Source organism: Periplaneta americana, chromosome 9, assembly GCF_040183065.1.
Source record: "Periplaneta americana isolate PAMFEO1 chromosome 9, P.americana_PAMFEO1_priV1, whole genome shotgun sequence".
Lineage (NCBI taxonomy): Eukaryota > Metazoa > Arthropoda > Insecta > Blattodea > Blattidae > Periplaneta > Periplaneta americana.
Genome location: NC_091125.1, coordinates 162,486,786 through 162,505,507, shown reverse-complemented (window position 1 = coordinate 162,505,507; position 18,722 = coordinate 162,486,786). Strand labels below are relative to the sequence as shown.

The window sequence follows — 18,722 nt, the reverse complement described above, 5'->3', positions numbered from 1 at the left end:
TCTTCCATCTATTCTTTGGTCTTCGTCAAGGTTTTTTGCCTTTGAATGTTTCAGATTATTTCTACTTAACACTTCCACTGTCATTCATGCAAACCACATGTCTTGTCCACTAGATCACAATCTTTTTGCAGTTCCTATGTTTGTGATTGACTGGAGATATATTACATAATTCATGAATATCATGGTTACTATTTTTCAGCTGACTGGACCAAAAATCTTTCTTTTATAAACACGTTTCTTTAACATGTTTTTCTTGCCTGGTCAGGTTCTGTGTCTTCGCACATACAATAGCACTGGCTGGATTACTGTTGTGTATGCAATTAATTCAAATTTTCTTGAGTGAAATTTCTGTACATAATAGAAAACATTGTTTGCATTATGCAATGTATTTAAGAATTCATATTTTCTGTGATTGCATCTGTCAATGAAAACACCAATTGTACAAACAGCTTTTTTATTTCCGAATAACTTTTTCCGATTAATACAAGGTATTGGAGATATTTATGTTGTCCACTTATATTTATTTCTACGTGTATTATTTTCATTATCTGCAAATGAAATAGAGTTTAAAAGAGTTGTGTTTATATAAAACCCTTTTTATATCTCATTCTGTCATTTTCTAGTGGAATAATATTTATACTAATATGAAAAAGTGTGGGTGCTAACAAAAATCCTTGTTGAACATCCTAATTAATTAATATTACTTTTTTTTTCTCCCATTTTGTTTCAATACGTATTCCAGTATATTTTACTCACAGGTTCTGTACTGCCCTTTTTATATGTTGGGGGAATCCTCTATCTTCATTATAACATATTTTATTTTCGATCCATCTTATCGAATGCCTTCTCATAATCCACAAATACTTTTGTTTCTTACTTTTTTGATTTTGAAGGCACTGGATACATTGCAGCCTATTCATTCATTGTACGTACCATCATAATTTCTTCTTTGTTTCCTAGTTGGTCCGTCAGAGACCTCTGCTGTTTCATGAGATGTCCTGCAGTGACATCTCTCCACAAAGCAGGGAACTTGTGAGTGAGAACTAGTTGGCTGGAAATCTACGAAATGTCGCCCTCGTTTCACATTCATTTCAAAGCAAGCTATACAGAGATCTTTTATTGACCTTAACATTTAATGCCTTAGTTAGGTTTAAAACTACAAATTTCAATTCTAATGATGTGATTAGTATATTTATAAGCAGTCTCGTCTCTCCAGTCTGCTCTCAAAAGAACTGAAAGTTAGAATTTATAAAACAGTTATATTACCAGTTGTTCGTATGGTTGTGAAACTTGGACTCTCACTTTGAGAGAGGAACAGAGATTGGGTTTGAGAATAAGGTGCTTAGGAAAATATTGGAGCTAAGAGGGATGAAGTTACAGGAGAATGGAGGAAGTTACACAATGCAGAACTGCACACATTCATGTAGTATGTATGGGTGAATCCAGAAATGCATAGTGTGTTAGTTGGGAAGACAGAGGGAAAAAGATGTTTGGGAAGGCCGAGGCATAGATGGAAGGATAAAGGTTTTGAGGGAGGTGGGATATGATGGTAGGGACTGTAGTAATCTTGATTAGGATAGGGACCGATAGTGGGCTTATGTGAGAGTGGTAATGAACCTCTGGGTTCTCTAAAAGCCATTTGTAAGTAAGTTTCGTAGCAAAATGGTTAAAGTTCTGAACTGGCAATCATACAGTTGATAGTTCGAGCCTACCTATTGTCAGGGTTTTTTATTTTATTTATTTTTTAATTATCTTCAGGTCTGTTTTCCATTTTTTAGTTCACTGTTTCATTATATATTTTATGCTCGACCATGCCGAAATGTAGTAATTATACACCTGGTAGCAGTCCTTTAATGCATGTCATTAAAGTATACCTATTCATTAAAGTTCAGGTTTTTCGATTATTCTCGGATATGCAATCGAAAGACGAGGGAAACGTCACGGAGGCTGGAAATCCAATACTGTGGCAGAAGATTTTGTTCTGTTACTATAATAATTAGCGTTAATTGTAAATAATATTCAAATAAATTCATTTTGTCATCTCGTTTTTCAATTCTAAATCAATTTCCAGGTTATATCAAAATTAGTTCATGTTATTCTCTAAATTATGTCAAGGTCAATAACATTATTGTACCTTGGAAAAAGTCAATACTTTTGCGTCTGCGCACATCTCACAATTTACGAGCTTGCACAAAGTCACTTCTGCTCTTCAGTGAGATGCGAATACAATGAATACTTCTGAATAATTTCAAGTTAGAAATATGGTCGAGTATAAAAAGTCGTATGAAACTTGCCTATAATGGTATTTAAGACGCTCATATGAAAATTATGAAACTCGCTTGCGCTAGTTTCATAAACAAACATACTCGCGTCTTAATTACTATCATTATAGGCTCGTTGCATAATGTACTATATAAATTTTTATTTTTCTATTTATTTTATTATTGTAATATGGAAAGATATCATCAGAGTACATACATAAGTTCAACAGCATGAATAAATGATAAGCTTATCTAATAGGAGTTCTTAAAATAAGTGCAAATTGTGTAGAAAAAACATTTGAATATATAAAATGAAAGTAATGTACCGTATTATAGAGAGTAAAGAAATACATGACATTGGAACATTTCCAGTGTGTCCATAATAACTTGTTTATCATACTTTTTCCAGCACATGTTTCTAATTGAACACCACTTGTTGAAGCTTTATCATCAATGTGTCCTTCACTTAATGCCAACACGCTTCTTAAATGTTGTTGCTTTGCTTATCACAGAACTGGCTATCCTTAGCATCTCTCCCGTATTTATAGGGAATCTGTTAGAATGGATTGTTCGAAAAAATGGTTCTGGAACTGGACTTTCCTACAATAGTTTTGTAATTGAAAGAAAAAATGAGAATAGAAAATAATAATAAAAAAAAAACTGATTTGTGACAGGTAGGCTCGAACTGTCAACTTCAGAATTATCAGTCCACTATCTTATCCACTATGCTGTTCAATTGCTGCTGAATTCTTCTCCGTACTATAATGTCATAAGGGCTGTAAGGATATTCGAAAGCTGGTATCTCGAAAATTTAAGACCATTCGACAGGATTTTCGAAGGGTTGCTTTTTCTTCTATGTATATTGACCTCATGAAAGTTCAATAGAATCAGTGTCTGGAACACTGTGGACTCCCTTTGTGAGCCAATTTCAAGTTACTGGTAATTGATATTTTACATTTTATCCATGACCATAACAAAAAACATGCCTTTACTAAATACTTTTGCGTTTGTAAAGTAGGCTTTTATTCAACATTACTTTATTCCACTAGTGAGATAAAGACTTTACCTCACAGTTTGAACTTTATCCCACAGTTCATTAGCATTTTCCTAGTACCCGGGTACACACGTATACTTTTCCATTCAACTATTACTCAAGAAGTTAATATATTAGTTACTTCCTTATTACCATTTCTTAAATATACATACACTCAATCTCCTTCTCTTTTCTCTATCTACTACGTCATAATTTGTGCATTGCATTCATATCTAATACATATTTTTTTTTTAAATTTGTAATAATTTACCTTTTGGAAGGCGAGGAACTTGAACTTACGAAGTTGTGTTTATAGGATTTTATAACAACACGTGTTCAACATGCGTTAGTCAACTGAACTAAACAGACACGATGATTAATTACGTTTTAATATTCCTCTTAAGTTTACAGAAGTAAAATGTGAAATTATTTTAATCACATTAGTCCCGTGAACACTTCTAAATAATCCCTGTAACTTCAAAAAGACGAAAATACACGTTTAAAATGAAAAAAATATATACATATATTAAAATTTAATTAATTATAATTTGTTATTTATCCAATGCCTTAGATATCATTCTTCACTAATGATGGCCTCCTAAATCATAACCTACCTAGTACACGTATCGATTCTAAAATCCATGCCATGATATGTGATTATATGAGGACTTATTTTCAACATATTTTCTTTTATAAAACATAATTTTTCGTTATGGTCATGGATAAAATTAAGTATGGGGTGAGCGTGATCTTTATTGCGCTCGTGTAATTTAAGCATGAGGCTGACGCCTCGTGCTTAAATCTTTCCACTCGCGCAATAAAGATGCACTTACCTCACAAGTACCGCAAATAACTATTTTTGTTTTAAAGATAGACTTATTTACTAATTACACATTTCACGTACATGATTTCCAGATAAGATGACTCATGATACAGACTAAATCCGTTCAATAGTTCAGGGCAAATTGCTGTGCACAGACAGCATGTTCAAAATAACTTTTATTTCATACTATGTCTCATTTCACTACTTTATGCTTCAGTGGCTGGCCATGATAATATCTTTGAAAAATATTGAAGTGCAAGACGTCAAATGACTTTATTTTCAAATACCTGGCATTAGAAAACAACTACTTTATGGTCTTACAAAATGGCTGACAAGCAGAACATGACAGTACAATGTACAATCCACCTTACTTACTTCCAAATTACCTTATTATATTTAAAAAAGTTGGTACAATTTGGGCCAATCCATTCTCAGCAGATTTCAGATGTGTCCTTATCTATCAGTTGTTCAATGACTGGCCCCCACAATGGTCATCATGCAGTAACTGAAAAAAATTACTATTAACAAACAAATGCGACGTAATGAATTAAAACAAAAATAAGGTTATTGTTGAATTTTTAACATTTCATACTAGAGTATTTTAGAATTCGCCTACAACACTATAGAATAATAAAGAAATCAGTAAATAATATTAAGCCTATATCTACACCATGTTTATATTTATTGTGTAGTTCACGTTATCCATTACACAAATTGACGTAATATCACTTCTATCGATTGTGTAAGTCTTACATCATACCTGCGTCCATTTTCCTTGTAAAACTTCTAAAAAATTTCCACATCCTTGGATCATTCGTCCATCGCTTCATTACATTTATCTGATACTTCTTTTCGAACTTCAAAATATCCATCCACATCTCCTTCCATGATTTTCCGTCTGTCAACTGTTCTTGCATGTATAGAGTGTAATGAGTGTAATTCGTTCTCCAACTTCAATACATGCAGACCAGTTTATTCTGGACATATTTTAGGGGTGTCTTATTCTACTGGTTGTTTAATACGTACATGTTAATATTCATTTATTAAAAATAATGAAATTCGACATAATATGAAATAAAATATTGTACATTACAAGAATTGTAAGTGTTTTACAAATTGGTTTCGAAATTCTGGCCTCAGCTGTACTTTGCCGTAAACATCTCAACTCATCTGTAAAACCTCACTTTCAGTCCTTGTGATATAAATATTTCAGTATCAGGGATATGGATCTGTATTTCTGCAAAAATTTCAACATCTATTTTTTGCAACATTACAATATTTTCGTTTTAAACTAACTTATATGTCTAATCACAAAATATGTAATGTTTCATATTTCACACACTGATTTAGTCTTGTTGCGAGATTTTTTCATAATTTTTTGTGTCCACCTAAAATATTTGAACAATGATAAATAAGTGTGATGTTACGTAAATTAATATTTTACATATTTTTTTCAGATGGATGCTGTTAGAAGAAGTTGCACTGTTACTGCCCAAAGAAATGCTCATGTTGTCATACTGCAAGTTAGTTTTCCTCCAAGCTATCCATATAATGCTGCTCCGACGTTCCAGTTTGCCCAAGGGACATCTATTGATAATAACACAATGGCTAAATTACAAAAGGTATTTTCACCTTCTAACCACATTCACAATTGACAAACACCCATCTGTCCATCCATCCACTAAATGAGATTCCAACCCAGGATTGTGGCTTCCACACGATGTCATGACTGTACACAGGGTTGTGAGATGTCCTGGATGTCCTGGATTTTAATGGTATGTCCTGTGTCCTGGACTGATGTATATTTGTCCTGGAATGTCGAAAAAAATTAAAAAAATACATTTTTTTTTTGCTCATTTCTATAAAATTATTAAGAAAATTCCTTATTCATTTTTTCAAGGTCCCGTCCAACCTATTTTTAATGTCGTCAACACTGTCTGATGCCTCCTATTGGAATGTATAGAAATAAAAACGATAATACTATAGTATGTATTAGATATTATGCAGTATCTTTATTCTTAACTCTCTATGGAAGTTGATTTATCATTGAAAGGTTTTAAACATTGTAGCATTCATTTTTCTGTATTAGATCAGATGTATCAGTAATTCAAATGGAATTTCATAATGCAGCAAAAATGTAACAAAATTAAAAGTTTAAGCCCTGTATAATTATTTTAAATACATAAAACTAATAAAATCAGTTGTATTGCAAATTTAATTAATTAAAATATGTAGTCAAGACTATGGCCTATCTCCATTACTTTTCATCATATGTATGAACAGAATCGTTAAAGATTGGAAACAGACACGTCGTGGTTCAATTTCTATCAGTTGAAATTTACAGTTTGACAGTCTACTCTTTGTTGATGATTTAGCCCTAGTTGCATGCAATGAAGATCTTCAGTATTCAGTGCATAATCTAAATATGATCAGCGCAAAATACGACATGGAAATCAATATTGAAAAAACAAAAGTCATGGTATTTCGTGGGAAATACCCTGTCGCAAGCAAAATTTGTTTAAACAGCAAATTAATAGAAAGAGTAAATGAGTTAACGTAACTTGACTATAATTTAACATTTTTTGATGAAACATATAACTTACAATTTGCAAATACAATAAAACAATGGGAATAATCAACAAAATTATGAAGCCTTTCCTAGTACAGCACCACACAAGAATACGTTTGTAGAAAACCTTAGCTAGACTTGTACTATGTTATGGAAGTGAAGCATGGACAATGAAAAGTATGGATATCAGCAGAATAACGGCCTGTGAAATGAAATTTATGAGAGAAACACTAGGATATAGTCACAAAAGAAATGAGGATATCATGCAAGAACTTGAATTACAACCAGTTTCACAGTTTTTAAACAAGTATCAACTGCAGTGGAAAAACCATGTCCAACGAATGAATCAGAATACACTTTCAAAAGCCATGCTTCAATACTGTCCCCAAGGGAAGAGATCATTAGACTGTCCAAAAAGAAGATGGACTGAGAATGACTCACTGAAACCGTAACAGAATGTGGCCTTATACTTGTTTGGATGATGATAAAATATGTAGTCACTTTAAGATACGCAGTATCATTGCTTGTCCTGGATTTCTGATGAGAGAACCTAGCAACCCTACCTGTACAGCTCAGCCATTTTACACTCTGCAACAGACTTCCTGTTATATTTATTTTAATGTGTGATTATAAGACCTGTACAGTTTTCACACAGCTGTTTTTATTTAAAAAGACATTGTACTAGATTTGGGCCAGTATGGTAAACTGACAAGCTTTTCATTTTACTGTTTATTCATATTGTGGAATATTATTTTCATAGTGTAGTGTAATGATAATTCACTCAAGTGTTATCCAGCATAATGTTGTGTAGTATAAAGCCAACACTAATTATTCCAACTCTTTATTACAGTAAATCATCAAGATTCTACTATATGATACTTTTTTCTCTGCAATAATAGTAAATACTTTTGATTAAGTCTCTTATATTTCTTACATTGCTGTTGTCTTTTCATATAGGTTCTCAAACAAACAGCACAACAAAGAGTACGAAAAAATAAATCCTGTCTCGAACCATGTTTACGTCAGCTTGTATCTACATTGGACCAGGTATTTAATTGCACATTGTTATATATTTTCCTAATCAAGATATTAAAATGCATTTGGATTCTTGAAATTGTATTAACATATGTATATTTTTTTATAGATTGCTTTAAGTGACGAATCAGAAAACAAACCATTCATAAGGCTGCACCATTCTCAAGCTTCTCCTTACCTTGAACCATCAAGTATCTACGGCAGTTTCCAGGATGCATACATACCATTTCCAAGGACGTCAGGAGCTAAATTCTGCAGTGTTGGTCAGTAATATTTGTATTAATTTATTTTACGTTTATTCTTAGATAGAAATAAAGTACAATTAGAGGCTGAAATTTGGTACTCATTGGCTATGATTATGTACAGAGCTCTGTGAGGTCATGAATGTCACAGTAGCTGTGATACTGATTTATTTATACCGAATTTTTTCGATACAAGAAGGCTAATAAAACATTACACAGTCAAACTAGGGAATTATTTATAATGTTCATAAATTTATGAAAAACGAAACAGGCTCCGCTTGTAACATAAGGAAGTATATACAGATTAAAATAAACCGACCATAGTACCCTAGTTATCGGAACATTTTAATAAAATCATATAGTATTAGTGTTCTATTACAACGTCAAATATCAATTATTACACGATTACATATTTCTTATAACATCTTTGTCATTTCATTCAGTGATTTTTTTATGTTAAAAAAATTCGTGTTTCTGTATTTTCAACAATGTTATGTTACTAGTTACTCTGCAACAAGGTTTAGGTTACGTTACATGCGCTGTGATAAATCTCACTCGAAACATCAAGCCAGCAGACGACTGAGAACTGTCGACAGTTTGCCAATTGAATCAAAGCGAGGTCGAGTGCACCCAAACGTTTCCGAAAGTTCGCGCAGCTTACCGTGGCAAGCTCTTCTTGCGTCTACTCTACTTATTTACTGATTCCATAGGGGCTATATTTAATATAATCAAATATCAATTTTATATGCTGATTTTATTTCTATACAGAAAACTGGGTAAACTCAAGAATCACCAAAAAAAAATATTTCTATGAATAACCCTACAAAACACATTTGCAAGCGAAACCTTTGGAAGTGTTAGCTTTATCTAATGTCTTTGCTTCAATCGACTCTCATTTTATAAACCTGTGGATCAACAGTTGACTCTCTTCTGACAAGGTCAAAATTTTACAGGACATATAAAAGAAATCAAATTCCCTGAAAATGTACAAAAACTTCCCAAGAAATATTCAAGCATGAGCGAGATTGAGCGTATGTAATCTTTACAACATGTGTAATTGTCCACATCCAGGAGTATTGGTGTGTTTTGGACGACCGCCATTTGCGAGGCGGCAGTCAACGCGTTTGGAAAGCCCAACACCGAGATCGTTGTCAGCCCTCGGTGGGAACTTGAGCAGTTTTACTCTTGGTGGGTCATCCAGCACAAGCAGCACTCAGTATTCCCTCATGTATCCACCAGTGACTCAGAGCCCCACAGGTGACCCAAATGTGTCCATCACATCTTTTTACTTTCAAGATAGGGTGAGTATTGGAACTACTTTCCTTATTTTGCTATGTTGAAAGCATTACAAGCTTCACCACTTTCAAATACCAGAAATATTTGAATGAAGAATATGCGTTTATAGTAGAATTAACATTTCTTTCGACTTCTGACAGCTTGCTAGCTGCGTGGATGGCAACAAAGATTAACCTTCGAAGTGGCCAATTATTGTTTGATGATCTCTTCACCCAAACTTGCGAGCAATCCTGCCACATTATCGAAAATATCTTGTATTGACTGACTGACCGGCTGCTGGCAATAGCATCAAGTTGGCAACATTGCCATGACATAAGACCTGTAAGCTACATGGCTAGTAGTGTCCACACCTGTGGAGTAACGGTCAGCGCGTCTGGCCGCGAAACCAGGTGGCCCGGGTTCGAATCCCAGTCGGGGCAAGTTACCTGGTTGAAATTTTTTCCGGGGTTTTCCCTCAACCCAATACGAGCAAATGCTGGGTAACTTTCGGTGCTGGACCCCGGACTCATTTCACTGGCATTATCACCTTCATCTCATTCAGACGCTAAATAACCTACATGTTGATACAGCGTCATAAAATAACCCAATAAAATAAAAAAAATAAATAAAAATACGTGGCTAGTGAGCTATCAGAAGTCGAAAGAAGCGTTGATTCTACTATAAATTATTTAGAAATTAATGACGTCATACACCACTTTATAGTAAATAAAACTAATTTTTATATCATTCGGCCTTAATTAAGGATGACCACGAGGAATGGAAAATTAATAGCAAATTTAATGAATTAAAGATGAATATTGTTGTAAAAATAAATTGTAATAATTTAGCAGCATTAATATTAATTATAAAATAAAATCTTAAAAGGTAACCTTAAAATTAAACTTATAAATAAAAGATTTTAGTTAAAATTAGCATATGGCATATCCTTAATTAATTATAAATGAAATTGTATAATCTGCAGGGAATCTTGAAGAATTTGGGTGATTTTTTTATTTTCAAAGGATGGTATTGATTATTTTTTTTTAAATACTTGATTAAAAGTAGTGTACGAAAGATTCAAAATGGATTATTTTTTTTTATTATATGTAAATTTTGGTAAAGAACCCCGAGCACTAAAAAGTAAACCTTTTACTGTCCAATTGAAGAGAGGAATGTTATACTTGGCATTAAGGTAGGGAATAAAAGACTCATAAATGGCCTTCTTTTCATGATCAACCTGATGAGCATGGTTGAGATCTGTCTCCATGCATATAGTTGGATCTATAATAGTCTTTTGTTGTTGCCTATTTAATGCTATTGTATCTACTCTTCTGTGAGAGTCATCTTCAGAAATGCAGTGGACCTCTTCATGAACTTCCCAACCCTTGTTCCGAAGAAGACAGGCGACAGCTTCACAGACTATGATGCCTGTTGTTATGCAGTAACTCTCCTTTCTGACAAATCCCAACACGTGGCCGAGGGTTTCTATCTCGTTGCAGCCAGGTTGACGGCAGCAGATCGTGTTGAAAGCTCTGCCAGGAACAGAGCGCACTGCAGTAAGGTTGCAGAATATCTTGATTACATTAATGTATTCCGTAGGTGACAAATTCTTTTTGGTGCTGACCCATGAATTGGCTCTCTGATATTCTTCGTAGATGACTACACCTTTCCCCTTATGATGTAATTGGCACCAGGACTCAAACGATCTCTTTCATAATTCATCACGTAGATGTCTTCCAGTAGTTCGAAGTGTTATGCTGGCGTCAGGAATTTTCAGGCGTTTGAGAGCAGTTTTATTCTCCTCTTCAAGATTCCTGACAAGAAGGAGATGATCATCACTGACTTGTGAGAGTCATTTACAGATGTTAAAATGCTGAATATTAGCTTTCCATTCAGCCTTAATAAATCCTATGTAACGGGTATTAATGTTGTAAAATGAAAGTACGAGTATATGAATAATTTAAAATTAATCATATTAAATAATAACATGAACAGGTTATAAAAATCGTATTTACATATTTAAAAAAAACTGATCTCAGGAAAATAGCTTTCCACCTCGGTTTGCTAAAGTTCCGAAAAACTATGTAATTTCGTATCACCATTTCTTTTTCAGCTCAGTGTACAAGGTGTAGCAGAAATAGACTATTTTAATTTCGAAAAAAGAACTCTTTAATTATAAAATAAATATTTTTTAGTACTTAACCTACAAACGAAACACAAAGGAAAACATAGTTACATGATCACTTTTTGAAGGTGAGCTCTATGAAACTTAATGCAAGGTCATTAATATTTATCAAATGGAAAATAACTTCGTTAGCAGTTTACATATATCTGATGTTAGAGGAGGCAGGCATACTAGAGCTCATTATAACTGAAGTACCATACTAATCAATCTGTAGTCAATTCTACAATTAATCTGTTTAGAGCTTTGTTCCTTATCTTCAAAGAACTGATTTTTGCGTTCGAGAAATTCGTCAGTTTAAAAGTGACAAAGAAGGCAAGTTATGGGTTTTGACATTGCACAAAAAAATGTAACAAAGAAATTTTTATTAAGGAAGGAGTACATTGTTGCATAATATAATTAAAAATTTACATATAGGATTAACAAAGGTGTAGCACATTACACTTTTCTTTGATTGAATGGTTTCGGGTTGATGTGATAAGTGATGACTACACAAAGTCATGGAATACACAATATTCGATAGAGATTGGCTAGATCCTCAAATTAGAATACTCTGAATTAATGTTGCTGCATCACATGTTTTCTTCCTCCGGCTCCTGAAAATGTTGTTTTTGTATATCAGTGAAGGCTGGTTCACAATAAACCAGGAACGAGAACCAGAATGAAAACAAGAAGCAGAGGACGTGAATATGAAAATTTTTGATTCACAATAAACCGAGAACGTAGACGACTATGCATATCGATATGTATGTCAATAACGATATGTAAAGTCGATATTACGCATTCTGATGTTATTTGTGCATAATGAACCAATGGCGTTCTCTCATGAGTACAAGGCAGCCAATATGAACACAGGTTAACCAACTTCGAAATTTCAACTGAAACATTTCATTAGGTACGGTACTATAAATATGCCCATGCATCTTTATTATCACAACCTATTTTAAGTCTACCATAATGTAAAATAATTAGAGAAGAAACAACAAAAATGAACACAACAGTAATTATTGAATTGAAGCATGAATATGTAGTGTGTAATACAACCAATACAGTAATAAAATATGATTCACTTATGATCGGTGTTCAAAGATGCAGCTATTGAAAGTCACATATTCTCCTTCATTTTCTCATTTTTATACGAGGTGCGCCGCTTATGGTAAACGTGAGGATTTTCCTCAACACTCAATATTAGAAACTCATCAAATAAAACTTGCTCCATGATGCACAGCACAGAACAAAATAATGCATAGGTTATATCACGGTCTTCTTGCTACAAAATATACGACGACAAAATAGCTTTTAGATGGCAATAGAATGAATCTAGTGGGCTGTGATCGGAAACGTGAACGCCAAAGTTGAAACTTGGTCAACTCTCCGTTCCCGATCCTGGGCCCCGGCAAGCTTTTCGTTAATTGTGAATGCTCACATTTAAATGTACACATTTTATCAATTTTACCATTTTCGTTTTCGTTCAGATTCTCGTTTCCGGTTTATTGTGAACCAGCCTTAAATGAAGGTAAATAAAAGATTGAACAACTGTAGTTTTCTAAATTTGAATATGAAAGAAATTATTAGAAATTACGTTGGAGTGATGATTGTATGGGAAAATGCAGTATTGTGTTTGATAATTAAATCGTTAGCAACTGATTTATCCCACTTCCAGATTTTAACCCACAAACAGAACCATCCAAATTGCACTTTATCAAGTGATGTAAGTACACAGCATAAGAAAACTGAATAAGAGGTTACACTTCATGAATAAGCTTTATACTACAAAGTTGTGCTATTTAGTGTATCATTGAACTCTAATTTAAATTACACAGACGTCCTTAAATGAACACAATATTAAGCATTCAAATGTAATATACAAGGTGTTTAAAAAATACGGGGCATAATTTCAGGTATGTATTTCCCACATGTAGACAATCAAAATAGTTCATTACAACATGTGTCCAGAAATGCTTTATTTCCGTGTTATGGCCTTCACAACATTGAAATTCACCAGAACGTTTTTCTTTCCGCAGGTCGTTGCCGTCAAAGGAGACATTAAGAGGGCACTCTGACAGTTCATTCCGAGGCGAAGGTTACATTCAGTGTTGTGTAGGCGTTAGACTGTGCGACATTTATTCAAATCAAGAGCTGGCAGAGATACACTTCATGTACGGTAAGGCGGACGGCAATGCTGCGCTGGCTCGTCGTTTGTACCAGGAGAGGTACCCACAGCGACAATGTCCAGATTGGAAGACATTTGTATGTCTCCATTACCGTCTGTGCGAGTATGGAAAATTTAACTCTCCTGGTTTGGGAAGGGGACGACCAAGATCTACAACTCCAGAAGTACAGGAGGAGATTCTGGAGGCTGTGAACATGACTCCTTCTATCAGCACACGAAGGGTAGCGTTGCAAGTCAATGTTCCTCATACGACTGTCTGGAGACTGTTGAAAGAGTATCAATTGTATCCTTATCATTTGCAACTTGTACAGGCCCTGTCACCAGCAGATTACCCTGCACGAGTTAGGTTCTGTCAGTGGTTCTTGCAGCAGTGTGGTGTAAATCCGAACTTTCCTGCCTTAGTATTATTTACAGATGAAGCACAGTTCACACGAGATGGCATAACAAATTTCTACAATCAGCATGTATGGGTGTATGAAAACCCACGTGCAACTGTTGCATCTCATCACCAGGTGCGGTTCTCCCTCAACATGTGGGCCGGTATCATTGGTGATCGATTAGTTGGACCCCATGTACTTGTAAACAGACTTACGGGGCAGGCATACACAAACTATCTGGAAAACACCATACCTCATGTTTTAGAAGACACTCCACTGATCAATCGTCAACACATTCACTTCTTGCATGATAGCGCTCCTGCACACTTCAGTCGCACGGCTCGCCGGTACTTGGATCGAAGGTTTCCTGATCGATGGATAAGTAGAGGTGGCCCAATTGCTTGGCCTCCACGCTCACCTGATCTGAACCCTCTCGATTTCTACTTGTGGGGCCATTTAAAATCATTGGTTTATTCGTGTCCGGTGCCTGATTTGGAATCCTTTCGGAATCGAATTGTGGCATGTTCTGAGGACATACGCAATACTCCTGGAGTTTGGGATCGTGTTCGCAGGTCAATGAGACATCGATGTGAGATCTGTATTCAAGCAGGAGGTGGACATTTTGAACATCTTCTGTAATGACAACGACCTGCGGAAAGAAAAACGTTCCGGTGAATTTCAATGTTGTGAAGGCCATAACTTGGAAATGAAGCATTTCCGGACACATGTTGTAATGAACTATTTTGATTGTCTACATGTGGGAAATACATACCTGAAATTATGCCCCATATTTTTGAAACACCCTGTATAATTTACAGAATGGTCCAATTAACATTGAGATCTTATGCTTCTCTTCACTTTGTCATAATGTCCATGTTTCTGTCCGATAAAATGCAACACTCCACACATAAACCCATAAAATGCATTAGCTTTTGTTTTGGTTTACAACCCCCAACGTGTGCCATATGTTTCCTGTAGGAATGCTTATCGGAAGGTGAAATCATAGTATATCTTAAAAACCTTACATGATACGAAGAAAAGAGATGCATTTTCGGATTCAGCGCACATCAAACCATGAGGGACACATTGTTTTAAGTCAGAGCAAAATTCTTGTTTTTCAGTGTTATAATTGTTTCAAAATTCCTCACACTTTTATTCAACGAATTAAATGTGATAATCGAAGCTCCGCTGTACTTTATCTTCAAACGTGCAATGTGCATAGGAATTCTTGTGATGTAGTGTGGGTAATTTGTGTTTTCCCATTCTTGTATTTAACACTGACACTGTTTGCCAGAAGCAGCCTACCCGATCAAGAACCAGAGGAGTCCATGGTAGCTCAAGGGGAGTTCAGAATGCATCAAAAACTACAGCCAAGAAAGGTTCTCGAGCTACTGTAACGATATATGATGCATCATCACTGTTTTTCATACACAGGGAGCTTGGGGAGAAGTATGTGTAAGTGCACTTTCTGTGTTACGTGAGATCTCTTCAAAAACTTCTGGAACTATTTTTAAACATTTTTTTCGGACATACCTGGAACCTAGTGATCCTGAACAGCTTCGAAGTACTAAACATTTTTACTGCCATATAACGCACTCCTTTTTGATAGCATGATAGTTGCCAATGGAGTATGAAAGTCATTTTTTGACACATATATTTGCTATGAATTGTTGAATTAGTTAGTTTTCACGATTACATATGAGGAAGTTTATTAATGAAAAAATATGTTGTTGTTTTCTAATGCCAGGCATTTGACAATAAATTCATTTGACCTCTTGCACTCCAATATTTTTCAAAGATATTTTCATGGTCAGCCACTGAAGCACAGATTTTGAGGTGTTCTGAATCAATTTCTTGATTTGAGTCATAAATTTGTCATAAATTCACCTACAGAATAGAAGGCATGAGAAATTAGGTACAGTACTACTTTAATTTGACCTTAAATAATCATATGTTTTGAGTTTGATTTTTTTATATCCATAGGGAGGCTATTAAACATTTTTACTGCCATATAATGCACTCCTTTTTGATAGCATGATAGTTGCCAATGGAGTATGAAAGTCATTTTTTGACACATTTATATTTGCTATGAACTGTTGAATTAGTTAATTTTCACGATTACATATGAGGAAGTTTATTAATGAAAAAATATGTTGTTGTTGTTTTCTAATGCCAGGCATTTGACAATAAAGTCATTTGACCTCTTGCACTCCAATATTTTTCAAAGATATTGTCATGGTCAGCCACTGAAGCACAGATTTTGAGGTGTTCTGAATCCATTTCTTGATTTGAGTCATAAATTTGTCATAATTCACCTACAGAATAGAAGGCATGAGAAATTAGGTATGGTATTGCTTTAATTTGACTCTAAATAATCTTATGTTTTGAGTTTGATTTTTCTATATACATAGGGAGGCTATTAAACATTTTTACTGCCATATAACGCACTCCTTTTTGATAGCATGATAGTTGCCAGTGGAGTATGAAAGTCATTTTTTGACACACATATTTGCTATGAACTGTTGAATTAGTTAGTTCTCACGATTACATACGAGGAAGTTTATGAAAAAAAAATTAATGTAAAAAATATACTGACAAGGCATAGGAATTATTTGTAGTTTTTTGAAAATGATCCTACACGATTCCCTAGATTTGGCACCTACTATTATTCTAATTACTCTTTTTTTTTTAGTAGGAATATACTGTTCTGTAGTCCCGTCGCTCTAATTTCTGGCAGCCAATCGCATTGCAGGTCGGCTACATCTAAATGTGTGTGTCTTGTGATTTGCTGAGGAAGACGTTATTCATTTCTTAAGGCTCGATAAACACGTAATATAATCGCCCGCCATTTTGGCTCTTTCGTTGCCGTTCGCAGAAAGCACACGAAGACGTTATTTGCCACTCAGTTATTTGCTGAATTACAGTGCGTTTGATTTATTATCATAGGAGCTATGACATGATAATGTTTAACGGTGTGGCAAATAGATTCCTCGTATGGTAGCTTGGCAACGAAAGAACAAAAATGGTGAACGATACTACCTACCTAGACTTTATAGAGCCTTGACTTCCTAAGACGTAAGCAAAGAGGAGGAGTCATGCCGGGAATAACAGCGTCGCGACTATAGCTGTAGAATTTCCCCATAATATTATTCCAAAACTCATTACAGAGTGGGTGATTTATGTCAGTACATAATTAAATTTACCTATTTGCATAAGTTTCCTTATTCCTGCATTTGATATGTTAAGAGTTGAAAATGAAACAAGAAGTAAATAGTGGTAAAACTGTGCTGTATTTTTGCAGGTTTGACAGCAGTGATCTGCCGAGCATGTGTCACCGCAATTCAGCCATAGCAGCGTCTGTTGGTCGCCGTGACCTTATGCAGGCCTGGACCCTGGCAGCTCTTGCAGCCACTCCCCTCTTACAACCACCACCAGCATCAGATGACGAAGATGAAATACCGTGGCCTCATCACCCCTTTGGCACGGCCATGGTCGAGTCTCTGTAAGCCAGGCATCTTACTTAGCAGGATGCAAAGTTGATACAGCTCTTGAGTCACAATCAGATATAACAAGTTAATAAACTCTGTCACAATTTGTAACATACTGTTCCGTATAAAACTGAGTTGCTATTAATTGACAGATGCAGGAACACTTTAATAATATGATGTATGTATGTATTTATTTACACTGCGAGTGGGCAAACACTCAGTGGCAGTGATAACTTGGTTACACACAAAAATTACAATTAATACACAATAAAGTCCACACCTGTGGAGTAACGGTCAGCGCGTCTGGGTGCGAAACCAGGTGGCCCAGGTTCGAATCCCGGTCGGGGCAAGTTACCTGGGTGAGGTTTTTTCTGGGGTTTTCCCTCAACCCAATACGAGCAAATGCTGGGTAACTTTCAGTGCGGGACACCGGACTCATTTCACCGGCATTATCACCTTCATATCATTCAGATGCTAAATAACCTAGATGTTGATACAGCGTCGTAAAATAACCCAATAAAATAAAAAAAAATAAATACACAAACAATCTCCTGGCCTAGTTGTCTCATGAGTGATGTTTTGTTGGTGTCACTTCTTCGGACAGTTGACTAAACAATAACAATAAACAATACACAATACAAGAATTAATGCACAATAAACAATTAATACACAACAAAAATCCTCTGATTGAGGTTCTGGCTGATACGCACATCTATTATCAGGCAGTACATCTCACTTGACCATATGTCTTCTTCTTCCAGGGATTAAACCTTTTCGGTTCGTTCCGGCTCCAATTATTAAAGCTGTTGTATCCATCTCTTACGTGGACGTCCTTGGTCTCTTTTTCCTTCTCTCGGTCGTTAGTTTAAACTTCTCCAAACCATTCTATTAGTATCCATTCTACAGACATGTTCATACCATTGTCTCCTATATTCTATTTTGTCTGTAAGGCTAAATATGTTCAATTCTTTGCGAATATCTTCACTTCGTTTTTATCCATTAAAGTGTATCCCGCCACAAATCGTAAATATTTCATTTCTGCAGCTTCTATTCTTTTAATTGTTTGCTTATTTAAAGTCCATATTTCTGAGCCATACAACATTGCACGCACAGCCAACCCTTTGTAAAATTTTAGTTGTTTCTTTTCTTACTTTCTTTCCCAATGTTCTCTTCAGAGTACCACATAAATACTGAAACTTTTGTAATTTACTGTTTATATCTTTTTCTCTGTTATATCCTAATGAAACACGTAGATAGTTGAAAT

The 18,722-nt window shown here is 35.0% G+C and overlaps 1 protein-coding gene across 5 annotated transcripts in view; it reads left to right on the top strand.

The window, feature by feature from the left end:
* Wdr59 (WD repeat domain 59) overlaps positions 1 to 18,722 on the top strand; it is an 88,711-nt gene that overhangs the window by 22,675 nt on the left and 47,314 nt on the right. For 3 of the 5 annotated variants that reach the window (XM_069836267.1, XM_069836266.1, XM_069836262.1), the window contains exons 11-16: positions 5,575 to 5,739; positions 7,644 to 7,733; positions 7,831 to 7,984; positions 9,035 to 9,264; positions 15,265 to 15,425; positions 17,272 to 17,472. In XM_069836267.1, coding sequence (XP_069692368.1) covers positions 5,575 to 5,739; positions 7,644 to 7,733; positions 7,831 to 7,984; positions 9,035 to 9,264; positions 15,265 to 15,425; positions 17,272 to 17,472 — 1,001 coding nt within the window. The remainder of the gene's footprint in view (positions 1 to 5,574; positions 5,740 to 7,643; positions 7,734 to 7,830; positions 7,985 to 9,034; positions 9,265 to 15,264; positions 15,426 to 17,271; positions 17,473 to 18,722) is intronic. The other 2 variants (XM_069836265.1, XM_069836264.1) reach the window with 2 other exon arrangements.